We start from the raw sequence: 12459 nt of genomic DNA, 5'->3' as shown, positions 1-12459 counted from the left end.
TTATTATAAATGTCTGACTTTAAACCATTAAATACATGGTGTTGTATAGTGCTGGAGGTTTTTAAAATCCTAACGTCTCTTACATTTGAAATATACTGTGGATGAACAGCCCATCAAGTTAGGATTCTCTCTTCCTGTAATTAGATACAGTGACTGAAAAAGTTAAACCCTACTGCTTCAGACTAAACAACTAAGCCTGAACTAGATCTCTCAGTCAATTTTGTTAATCTTACGCAAAACATTACAGCAGGGTTGTAAATCCTTGTAAATAGCATTAGCTTTTCTGTTGTCTTTTAATCTCTTACTCTGCAGCCTATACCAATCTAAGACTTAGATTTTAATCAAATTAGCAGGCCCAGCTTCAAAATTTCTCTGGTCAACTCTTCAAATACTGGTATATTAGTGAAAGACTACAAAAAAAAAATACTATTTTCTCAGTTTTCCCAAGGGGGAAAAAAAAACCAAACAAAAAAACCCCAACAAAACAACCTAGATACTTTGTGGTTCAATCTTACAAAATTTTAATTAGCTTGACAAATACCTACATGAGTTCTCAACCTTCCTCCCTCCCCAAAACTGAATTACCACTCCCCCAGCAAAACCCCCTCGCACCTTGCTATTCTACTGGCTCCTTCTGCTTGTTAAGAAAAGTGAGACTTTTCACAAAAAGACAGTTTAGAAGCTTTTCAAATAACAGCAAAATAAGTCAACATGCTCTATGAGTAAGCCACTAAGGACCATTTCAGTTTTGTTAGGAGTGAAAAAAGAAAAGCATTTTGATGCCCCTCATTCATGCATAGAACTAAAACCAGTAACAGTATTTTGCTCTAAAAATACAGACTGGTATGAAGGTAAAGTCAGGAAAGCTAGGTTTTGTTTTAAATTCTCTAAAGTATTTTTACATATTGTGTCCAGCATTTAGGAACTTCAAGTGTGTTATATCATCTTAATAGATTAGTCTTCAGACATACCTCAGGCGTGTGTTAATAGAACTACCAGCAATTATGACTAATATGCAGGAATTCAGTTAAAACATCAGAACTTACAACTGTTCAAATTTTCTAAATATAAAAAGCCAATAAATTATGCTGCATATTAATAATCATTTTTCTGTCTTACTGATGGCAGACAGCACTTAAGCAGTTTAAGACTACCTCAAGTGCACTGTAACACTAGAAAGTTAACAACAAAACCCCTCTTCCTGTTCCCCAGATATCAACCATTATAGTTCAGAAAAACAAAGCAGCAAATTCTTTGTCTGACATTATCACCTCTATTAAAGCTGTATTAAAAAAAAATAAGTTAAAATCATATGGTGTCTGCATATTTAAAGAGTACCCAGAAGATTTTCTTTTAAACAATAAGTTACTTCAAATTGTTTCAGAAACTTCAGTAACATGATTTTTACCTGGAGGTCCTGTGAAATTTCAGCTGTGGGAGGTGGTGGATATTCTTCACATACAGCAAGGCTCCGAACTAACTTTAACTTTGTGTTTGACTAAAGGAAAGTATGTAAAATTAAAAACTATGGCTTATAAAAAAATTATATAAATATACCATAAGCCGTTATTTTTCCATTCATTTTATGTAAAACAAAATGGCTGAAAACTGCATTTTTACTATTTTCAGCAGAATAAATAATTTCCTTTAGGATGAAAATACCCAAGCAATTGCAGCTTTTGAAGGCACTGTCAGCACAATAGAGCACATCTAATGAAAAGTAAATAAAATCTTTGGGAAAGTGTTTCTCTCCATAACAATAAAAAGCCACCAAAAATATAAAGGCAAACCACAAAAGCAGACAACTAGGCAAGACAAAAATCCAACAGAATAAAACAAAGCTTCAATGCCAAAAAATAAAACTAAAGGCACTTTTCACAAAGTAACAAAGCTTCATCAAGCATGAAGGGCTTCCTTAGCATGCCAGCACACAAGTCTACTGTACCTTCGACCTTTTTGCTGTCTGTCCAAAAGACTGCACTGGCCGCTGAATGATAGGCACAACAGAAAAGGTTTATATTAAACTTAATAGTACAATTTTATTAATGCAAAAGTCTGTATAAGAGAAAGTTTTAACAGTTATTACTGACATGATGGTCAAATCTGTGAAAGCAACAGCAAATGCTTTTGGCTGAAGGATTATATGCCCTCCCAATTTCATCATGCTTGTCCTTGATTTCTCCTCTTCATTTATCAACAACAGATATTACAGGAATTTAACAGGAAGCAAGCATTATTCTTGTTCAGTAAGGTCCAAGCAGTTTACTCTCTCAGCCAGCTCCTACATTTTAAATTGTTGTGTCCTAATTTCCTTGGCAACTTGACATGGTTTTTATAATTTTTCTTCCTATTCCTGAAATCCACCTGGAAAAATTATGTGAAAAAAAGAAAAAACAAAAACAACAACAAAAAAAGCATTGCCTCTACCAGGGGAACAGATGATGACCTATCATAAGCAGGTTAAAGTATGTGGGTTTTTTCTTTCATCTTAGGACGTATGAAAGTGGACTTTAAAATAGGCTACTGGTCTTTTTTTTTTTTCTTTAATTTAGTAACTTACTATGCATTAATATGCTCTTTCTCCTCCCAGAGCCATTTTAGTAACTTACTATGCATTAATTTGCTCTTTCTGCTCCCATATCCTTTCTACTATTACTATTGTTTCTTTAAAAAAAAAAAAAGCATTACCAGAATTTTACTACAGTATGCACGATTGAAAGGTACATTTGAATCAACAGAAGTGTTTAACAATTTCTTAACTGCATAGTTAAAACTAACTCAACCCTCTGTGACAGTTACACAGGAATAGAAGCACTTACAGTGGCATAATTTAATTTAAGTATTGGTTTCACTGTAGAACTAAAACTGGTGAATAGACAAGCCTTTAACAGAACTGGTTTTACTGAGCACAGGCCTAATATTTGTAAGGAGAAAGTAACTTTGGTAATATAATTTTAAACGTTGTTTAATGGACAGTATTTCCTCCTTTATGAAAAGGGTATCCTTTCAGAAGGAAACTAAATAAAAACTCCGTTTGAAAACTACATGAAGACAGCCCTCCTTGCCCTAGGCTCATAGGAGATGTCTATCAAGTGCCTTAATTTCTTAGCAGGACATACATATTGCTAAAAAGAAGACCTAACCTACAGTAAAGGGTTCTACCACATAAAGGTAGAAGAACCGCTATTTCTCTCATTTTCCTCAAGTCCCAAATGTCTTTTTTGGCTGTTGCACCAGCTTAGCTGAAGAACAGCAGAAGGGGAGCTCATTTAAGCTCATTTCACTATATAACAGGATTTTAAATAGCAGCACTGAAAACTAACTGAACTCATCACAAGTTTTTTAAAGGAAGCTTGCTGAGATTTTGAGCAAAGACAGTTCAAATGTTCTCATACCTGGAACAATACAGAGACTTTGAGTTTTGCTGTTACCTGCAAATTATTTTTTTCTTTCAATCAGCTATGCTGAAAGCATACATTGCATATTGAAAGCTGTCGCTCTGGCAAAGTTTCTATTATACCAAGCTACTGAACTTTCAAGAACTGGATGAGTTCCCAGCCTCGTATCAATTACTCCAGCATCAATTATCTTAGGTGGGTTCAAATCAAGTAGCATAAACTTGACATATATATTTCAATTATTTTTAAGAGCGATTTCAAAAAAAACAGAGAAGAGATTGTTGCTGGGAAGCAGGAACCATATAATAATTAAATTTAATTAAGATCTGTACAAAGCACTTATCTCCTCCTCACCTTACCTCAGTAAAGTCTCAGGAATCCATTGCAGCCAGAACTTAAGCATGTTTGTTCATGCCAGATAAAGTGAAGCAAATGCCTCAAAATTTAATTGAGATATTGAAATGATCTAGTATCAAATCTGAATTCTTTGTAAGAATGTTTAAAATTAACGTGATTTTCAGATTTCAATCACAATAGTACAAGTTTGATGGTACATTCCTTTAAGTGTTTTACGTGTGTTGTATCTCATCTTTCATTTTGCTTGCAGAATTACAGTTCTGTTTCCAGGCTGGAAAGCCAACCCAACTGACACTATCAATTATGCTGCATTTAAAGATTTTTTTAAAGATAGGTGTTCACAACCTATGGGGAATAAGTTAATCAAAGTACTATAGGATATTCAGGGTAGTAAACTAAGGTATTTGAATACCATGGTGCTCAATTTCATGAGCACCTGACAATTTTTAGGGACCAAACCAACACCAACACCATTGGGGAGAGCTGGGGGGCCACTATAGGAGGGAGATTCTCCCTTGACTGAAATGACTCAAGCCTCAAAGTTACATATGAGATAAGTATCATCCCACCCATCACACTAAGACTTGTTATCTAGAAACAAGTGCCTTGTAAAACAATCCTTTGACAGGCATGGATTCCTTGCTTTCCTGCATGACTAAGGATGTCAAAATCTGAAATACAAGCCCCCACATCCAGCTGTAACTGTGAGGAATAAGCATCACACACTTGACAAGTAAGAAGCACTGGAAGAAATCTGGTACGGCTGGACTGCAGGGACAGCTAATGTGAGAAAAGGCCTATGATGTACGGTCTGCGCCTGGAAATACAAAACCCAAAGTCCTGTGATATCAACAGTAACTGCACTCACAAAACTTGAAGATGATTGGGCACAGTTTCTTTCTTGGGCAAAACCACACTGACTGAGGATAACTACATTTCCACTGAAATTCCAGGACAATAGGTAGTCAATGCATGTTGTAGCTGTTAACGCACATTTTCTCTCTTTTCAGGTCTGTGAATTTTAGTTCTGTCCTAATTTCTCTGCATTTACTAAGTCTTGCTCCTACAGAGCATCTTTATGTTCCCCGTTTGTGAAAAACAATTTATAGCTACTTTAGAATATGTAATCCTTAGTGATTGCAAATTAAGCCATTTCTTTATATTTGCAACTCTCAAAGACTTTTACTGACTTGAGAAAACACTGTGTTAATGAAAGCAAGGTTAAAAATAAATTTATGCCCCATTTAAAGTCATTATGGGCATGATTTCAAGATAGTGTTTAAAAGTAAGCATTCCAAACAATTGGATAATGAAAATGATTACGTTTGTCTTTAAAAAAAAAAAAAGCTAACTTTTAAGACCAACTGCTATGCTTCATTTCCAACTACAAAATAAAAAGGGAATTAAGATAGAGTTTAGCAAACACATATAATCATATATATCCAGGCTTTCAGTAGGAGTATTTGCCTATTTTATTTTTTCCTGATTACCTCCACAGATCACATATATTAAATACAAAGTAAAGATCTGGAGCTGTTACACACCTTCCTCTATCGGCACTATGCTGTCTAAACAAGTTGGATAAAAACAGGTCAGGCACAAGATGGCAAACTTGGAAGTGTGAAAGGTTTTGTGAGAAGGTACTATATCTATTTCTGAAGTACCATTTGGACATTTCAGAGGACAGGCATGACATGACAGACCTGAACAAAGAGTGTTCTAAGGACATTCAGTTTTTCACCTTTCTTCTAAATTAGGTCTCAATTTTAAATCCAGTTAAGGGCTACAGTCCTAACAACCACAGATAGCTTTGTAATACTGAAGGAAGGAACAGCATGGTCTATCGTTACTTGCTGTCCTGTATTAGTGAGTAGTGACAGCAATTTTCCATGACACAGCAGAGGATGACTGATGGAAAAATAGTTTCACCGTTGGACACAGAGGCATTTTCAACAGTTCAAAAGTAACTAAACAGAATCTGCCGGATCATTTATCTATTAAAAAGTATTAAGTCACATATTTTGGAGACAAAGACAGGTAAATCTGACAAGACCAAAACAGCTTGGGAGGAGGCAAAGAAAGGCTTCAGAGAACTCAAGCTGTGGAGCAGAGGGAGAAAAAGCTTTGTGCTAGTATGGAGGGAAGAAACTTGTAGAGAGAGATGTCTAGTTGCTAAGTAAAAAAATTAATCTAGTTCCTCCAAAGGACAGGGATATCTCCTTAATTAGCATAAATTCAAAACAGAATCTTACTCACTTAATACAACATTTGCCTTGCCCATATCATATGGTGGATGTATACCACTCCTGCGGTCATGCACCAGCCTCCATCCTTCCGTGAGGCTTTTTCTGTTGGTGGCATTTTGGCTGTAGTCTCCACAGCTTGCAAGTACTTTTCCTGATACATAGTGATATGCAGCTTTCTTTCTCTCAGTCTTTTACTGCCTTGGCAATCATCATCCCATCAAGGACCTTGTATCTACTCATTAATGGTTACTTTTCAGTGCAGAGATGACAGTATTTAAGACTAACATTCTTCTTCCCCCCAACCTCCCTAATTCATGTATTGTAGAATAAGAACAAATCTCCTTTTCTGGATTATACAGAAGCCAACGTGAATTGTTATGGAGTTTAAATATTTTAAATATTTTTTGGTTTTAAAAAAAAATATATTCCTAATAGTGAATAAAAGGCACTATCCTGTAAGATAAATCCAGGCTGTTTATTTCATTTTTTGTCAGTACTTCCTGACACGTTAACTTTCTAACAGCAGTCCTTATAGTGGATGAAGTATTGCCTGTCCTAGCACCCAGTGACAAAGGCAACAAACTTCAGACCCTGTATTCTAGCTAATTCAGAATTAATATGTTGTCACCTGACCTGGATAAGATTAACAGGTGGGAGACAACAGTGACTGGTGAACCAAAACCTTTTTGATCACAAAAACTACCATAGTGCTGACATGCACATGACTTCTGTAAAAGTACTTTTCATATGAGTGCCTCTTATTTCCAGTCCCATTTAAATGTTACTTGATGGTCACTTCAAAATATGACAATTCAAAAATCTTCCCTAATAATGTCTATACTAATTATACTACTCTCGCACTGCTTAAAGAAATTGGGAGTGCTAGCCATGTACTCTAATAAGATATTTTTCTCATTCACGTTGTACCTCCAACAGTGTACACAACAGCAAATAGGTCACTAATGCACAACATCTCAAAATCATCTGGAATTTAGAGCCACAATTACATTTCAGAATATAATCACCAGTTTCTGGAACTGTGAAGATCCAGAAACATACCTGAATTCAAACCTTGATAGGTTTAGACAGAGGGAAGATCATAGCCTGTTTCTTACTTGGCTGTAAAGAAGTTAGAAATCAAGTGATAACTGTACTCAGGAATACTATTGTAGTTTGCCAATAGGTATGAAACCTATTAAGCAATTAGCTACTAGCTAGGAAGGCCAAAACCAAACCCCATACAACTCCCATCCCCCAACCCATCCTCTGATATACTCAATTACTAAACAAAAGAACACAACAAATTCCAATAAGCTTCTGATAATCTTCTCTAACATTTCTCAGCAAATCCTTTGCTCTTTTTCCCACCACTACAGTAACGTTTAACCTGCACTTAATGAAAACTAGTACATCCAGTGAAATTTCACTAGTCAAACTATTTAATCATCCAGTAGTTAAAAAACTTGCTGACTACTCTACTGTTCCCAGAAGTTTTGCTTACTATGGACAGGCCAAAATTTTTGTTTTGTATTTTAGCATAAAACATGCTTTCAATGAATTAGCCTCAAATATATGACACAAATATTTGTACTAGCAGCTACCACAGTACAAGTGACATTAACTTTTATTGACTTCAATTGTTGCAAAGGGCTTACATTAGCAAGGTTCCACTTTGTAATTGACTGTCTTCCTACCACTCTGGAAATAAACATCCTCAGCCTACAAACTCAGTTTTTAATTACACTACTCGAGTAACAGCAGTGTTCTGATTCTGATGGAGACTCCTGGACACAACACTCACATCAACACTAAACGAAGACGACACTAAAGCTGTCTCCATCAAACAAACTTCATTACACCGTTGTTCAGTTCATCTTGTGTACGCTAGATAATTATTTCAGCCACCAGCTATTACTCCTGTACAAGAACAAAACCAAGCAACCAACCTCCTCGCCAAACCCCACAGCCACTGACAGCACCAACAGATTCATTCCTCTAGACTAGGTCTGACTATACAGCAACATTTGTTTGCAGGAAGGCAGATTTGCCACTCGAGTCTCATAGAAGTTTCCACACTAAAATCTGTTGAATGAGATTTGTTGAATGAGAAAATGTGAATGAGATTTTTCCAAGTTACTGAACTGTATGAAAATAAATAGACCTTAATTAATTTTCAAGGCTCACTACTACAATATTCCACTGATTAAAGAAAATACAAGCTCAGCTATAACATCTACCAGCTTTTCAGTAGCAGTTATTTCTCATATGTTACAGGAGAAGTATTTCATTTTATGGATTTTTTTTTTTTTCATAAAATTATCTCTCTACCCTGATGCTAGCCTTAATAAAGCCAGCAGATATTAAAGTGTAAAACTGTATTGTTATTACAGTGGTCTACAAGATTTATTTGGAAGCAATTTAACATAGCAGATAGAGCTTATTTCACTCAGTGGAATATTGAATTGTTAGTCTTGAACAAAACTACTCCCAAAAGAACCTTTTACTCAATTCTCAATAACACGAATCTAATAAGCTACTGTCCTGTTTTTGCAACCCACAAGAGAATACTGCCATACCCCATATTCCCAGGATTTTTATCAGAAATTGTTTATTATTAACCCACAGACACAAAATTCCTATAGAAAACTAGTTTTTGTCAAACACAAGCGTCTGTGTTTTCTCTTAGAAATTTGCCCCGTTTTCTAGGTTGTGCCAGAAAATTTCTGTTGCTTTCCTTAACTCCTCACCTCATCTAAGACACTTAGAGCCTTCAATGACCAAGTGGGCAGCCTCAGCCAGGAGTTAGCTAGTTTGTCCCATGTGGAAGAGACCCATCTTTCAGGACTCTTGGGCATAAATACTAACTGCACAACTAAACCTCAGAGGTATTAAATCTGCTGCCGTAAATTCTTAACCCATCCTTATTGGTGTGTTCTCCTTTAACGCAAGATATTTTCATACTATTTCCCCCGCCTCCTTCTCACTTGAAATTTGATGCCATAATGTATTTATAGGTACATCTCCCACCTTGCAAAGGCCATTCATTTATATGCATCAGCTCTTCAGCGTATGCATGAGGTCTGCCTAAGCTTTCCTACCTAATAAATCACATATCAAAATTGTCAAGCGGTGAAGAACGGAGGAAAAGGGAAGGTATGGGCAGTACTAGCTAGCAGCCAAGGTGGGATGATAGCTCACCAGCTCACTCAGTCACTGATGTAGGGAGAAAGAGGCTGGGCCTTCTGCAGATGGCTAGGGCACAACCCAGACCTACTGGCCTCAGGAGCTCTGCTGACTTGATTCCTTTGACACCCGGGGATTTGGATTACCTACATCTGATTACTTGAGCCTTAGGCTGTACAGCTCTGCTGTAAAAGTTACACCTGAGCCACCTGTAAGCTGCACATAGCTCAAGAGCCCCAGATTGGTCACCCCTACTCAGGGCAGACATGCTAAGCTGTGCTGTAGTGCTTTGTTCATACAAGCAACATTCAACATTTTAGTGTTTTGATCAAACCACACTATTACTATATAGTGTATTCTTAACGCAGCCCAGTCTCTGAAACTCAGTCAGGATTCAGCAACAGCAAAAGACAGCTTGAGTGCTGAGTTTCTCCCTTGTTCTGCTACAATGAAGAGACTCAACTTCACATGTGCAGTCAGAAAAACACAAATATGGACAAATTGTCTGGTTCCCATGAAAACCGCTCATCTACTTCAAACAATTAAAAATGACTGACTCTCATATTCACATGAATATAAACAGTGAATTAGGGCAAAGGAGGAGAGAGGAAGCAATAATCATCCTACTTGCTTCCCTAACACCGGTCAAGTTTTTCTGACCTGTACCAAAGAAACACGTAAGAGGATCATGAGAAAGGGAGCAGAACAAGACACAGACTTATTTAACGTGATATACTAGTGAATAAAGTGAAAAGCTTCTTACCGGCATATTGTTTTTGCTATCAGGACAATTTTCATCCTTTTCCGCTTGAATCTGCTCCTGACTTCCTGATTTTATAAGGTTTTCAACTGGGTCTGTATCTTTAAATTCAGCTTCTGAACCCTTCATTGCATCAGTTTCATCTTTTACAGTCAGAATATCAGACATCCTCATTAGAAAAGGTTATTTTAAAATTCTACAGGAAATATGGAACCTTTAGGACAAAGAAAAAGCGGATCACTGAGTAATTTTAAATTAATTTTACAATATTACATACCTAAACAGCTATCCAAAATAAACACAATTTTGCTGCAAAAAGGATTCCCCCTTCTGTTACAATATTTTTTCCTGTCTTGTATCAGAGGGAGAGAGTGATCATTTTCTTTTTAACCACTTTTATCAATAGGCCTATAATAACAGACATCTATACAAACGAGAACTAAGAGCTACACTATAGGACAACACTTGCAGATTTTCCCTTCTGTATTTTAAAATAAATACCTGAGCATTCAGATACTCCAAATCAAACTAGCTTCCAACAGAAAAAAGGGAAACTTTTCTCATTTGAAAGGAAGAGACCATTATATATAGATTTATTTTAAAAAGGGTTGAAAGTAAATAGATGAATCATAATGCACCAAGTGTACAAACACTCATAAGTTTCATTAAAAGTTTTAAGTTTCCTAGTTGCCAGGTAACAGCTGGACAAGTTCTGAATGTAGGAACTATCTTTCCTACTAAATGTAGCAAAACCAGTCTTAATAAAATTAAGCACTCTCTCAAAAGCAATAAAAAAAGAAAGAAAGAGACAGCTTTGGTAATTAGGATAATAACAACCATTATCAGTAATTATAATTTATAATAATAATTTTAAATACTATATAAAGATAACTCTAATGATCAAAGCTATAACAGAACCACCCCAATTTACCCTAAGAAATAAGAAATACAACTTCTTGTCATTACTCAGCTACAGTGCAAGATGTAAAAACAAAAATTTTCAATTTCTTAAAAGAAACAAAGAATAAGATCTGAATGCTTAAAGTCCTTCATAGAAAACAAATAACAATCAAATAACATTATGGAAAAGTCTAAGTAAGTATCTGATTAGTACCTGATATGTCCTACAGTTTGGGGATTGTGGTCTCCCACAAAAATAAAATAAAATAATCCAAAGTTCCTTTTCACAGTTGTCAACCAAGATGTCAGTTGTAATGAACCATCTGGAATCTGGCAGGAGGAGTCCCATGTCCTTATCCCCAGTGTAGAGTCCTGGACAGAACTATGTTGTCTTGAATCAGCAAGAACATCCCTTTCGAATGCCTAGAAATCAACAAAGGAAATACATGATCCTTTTATTTGGGGTGGGAGAGGAGAGGGAAGATGATGACACCCAAAAACTTAAATAGTCATTTCAAGGAAAAAAAGCACAGAAGAAATCAGCATTTGTCATATCTACTCATTCTACTTGCTTTATCTAGCAGCAATAATATTTTTCATTATGACTTCCAAGATATTTCTGCATTACAGAGTTAACAAGTAGTCATAATAAACATTTTGTTGGCACTCCTAGTGAAACTCTGTTTCTATAAACAAGCAGATATCTTCCAGAAGAGTCTGAAAAGACAGTTTGAAATAAGCAGCCCAGCAGGTGTGGAGGAGTAATAGGCCATGAAAGCTCACAAATCCCTGTTAGCATAACAGCATTTTTCTCTTTGTCATAGTTAATAATCTACAAGCACAACACATAACCCATATTTTAGGCAACCTGATTTACAGAAGACAATTTTATTTTATTCAACAAAGTAATTGCCCTTAAATGAGGATTTACAAATTTCTACAAAACTGACACTGTTCCATCTTCCCTCTTTTTCAGATTTGCTTTTCTGAGAAATAAGTAATATCACTGCCCACAAGGAAGCATGCAGTTGAAGTGGTAGGCAACAACAGACATCTAAGAGCAAACAAAATGTAACCTATGAACATAGCATAAATATCCTAAAGCAAAGAACACAAATAACTATCAAACCTGTGAAAGATACACTGAAATAAAATAGCTGAAAAGGATCTCTGTATTGCAGTCCCCAAACACTTTTCTCATGACTAGTCAGGGGCTTATTAAAACCAGTACAAATGATAATAAACATCAAGAATACCTTCTGTCCCCTCAGTTGAGCTATTTAATTTCCATGCGAGTAACATGTTAATTTGAATTGTTCAGGAAAACAAACAAACAAGTGAAAAACATCAGAATTGTTTGAAGTGAAATTAAGAAACAAATGAGACGTTTACACCATGGTTATAAAACACTATTTTAATCGATGTAGGTGAAGAACCTGCACTAAACTGTTCTCTTTCAAAATGAAGAGTTGCACTACATGCACGAAGAAAGGATGGAAAGACAAGTCGTGCAAGATCTTAATGTCTCCAACAAGCTGCATCTTAGCTGCAAGAATTGAAAGCATTTAAGTGTTCTGTGTTCTGTAGTATGAGGTCACTAGAAAGCAATTAATAG

The 12459-nt window shown here is 35.9% G+C and overlaps 1 protein-coding gene across 1 annotated transcript in view; it reads right to left on the bottom strand.

The window, feature by feature from the left end:
* R3HDM1 (R3H domain containing 1) overlaps positions 1-11122 on the bottom strand; it is a 55038-nt gene extending 43916 nt beyond the window's left edge. Inside the window, 4 exon segments of the mRNA XM_050899469.1 lie at positions 1409-1498; positions 1946-1987; positions 9948-10158; positions 11059-11122. Coding sequence (XP_050755426.1) covers positions 1409-1498; positions 1946-1987; positions 9948-10118 — 303 coding nt within the window. The 5' untranslated portion in view covers positions 10119-10158; positions 11059-11122.
* Positions 11123-12459: the final 1337 nt, after the last annotated feature.

The sequence above is a fragment of the Gymnogyps californianus genome, chromosome 7 (genome assembly GCF_018139145.2).
Source record: "Gymnogyps californianus isolate 813 chromosome 7, ASM1813914v2, whole genome shotgun sequence".
Taxonomy (NCBI): Eukaryota; Metazoa; Chordata; class Aves; order Accipitriformes; family Cathartidae; genus Gymnogyps; species Gymnogyps californianus.
Note: the sequence above shows the minus strand (reverse complement) of the source record. Positions and strands in the feature narration are given on the sequence as shown.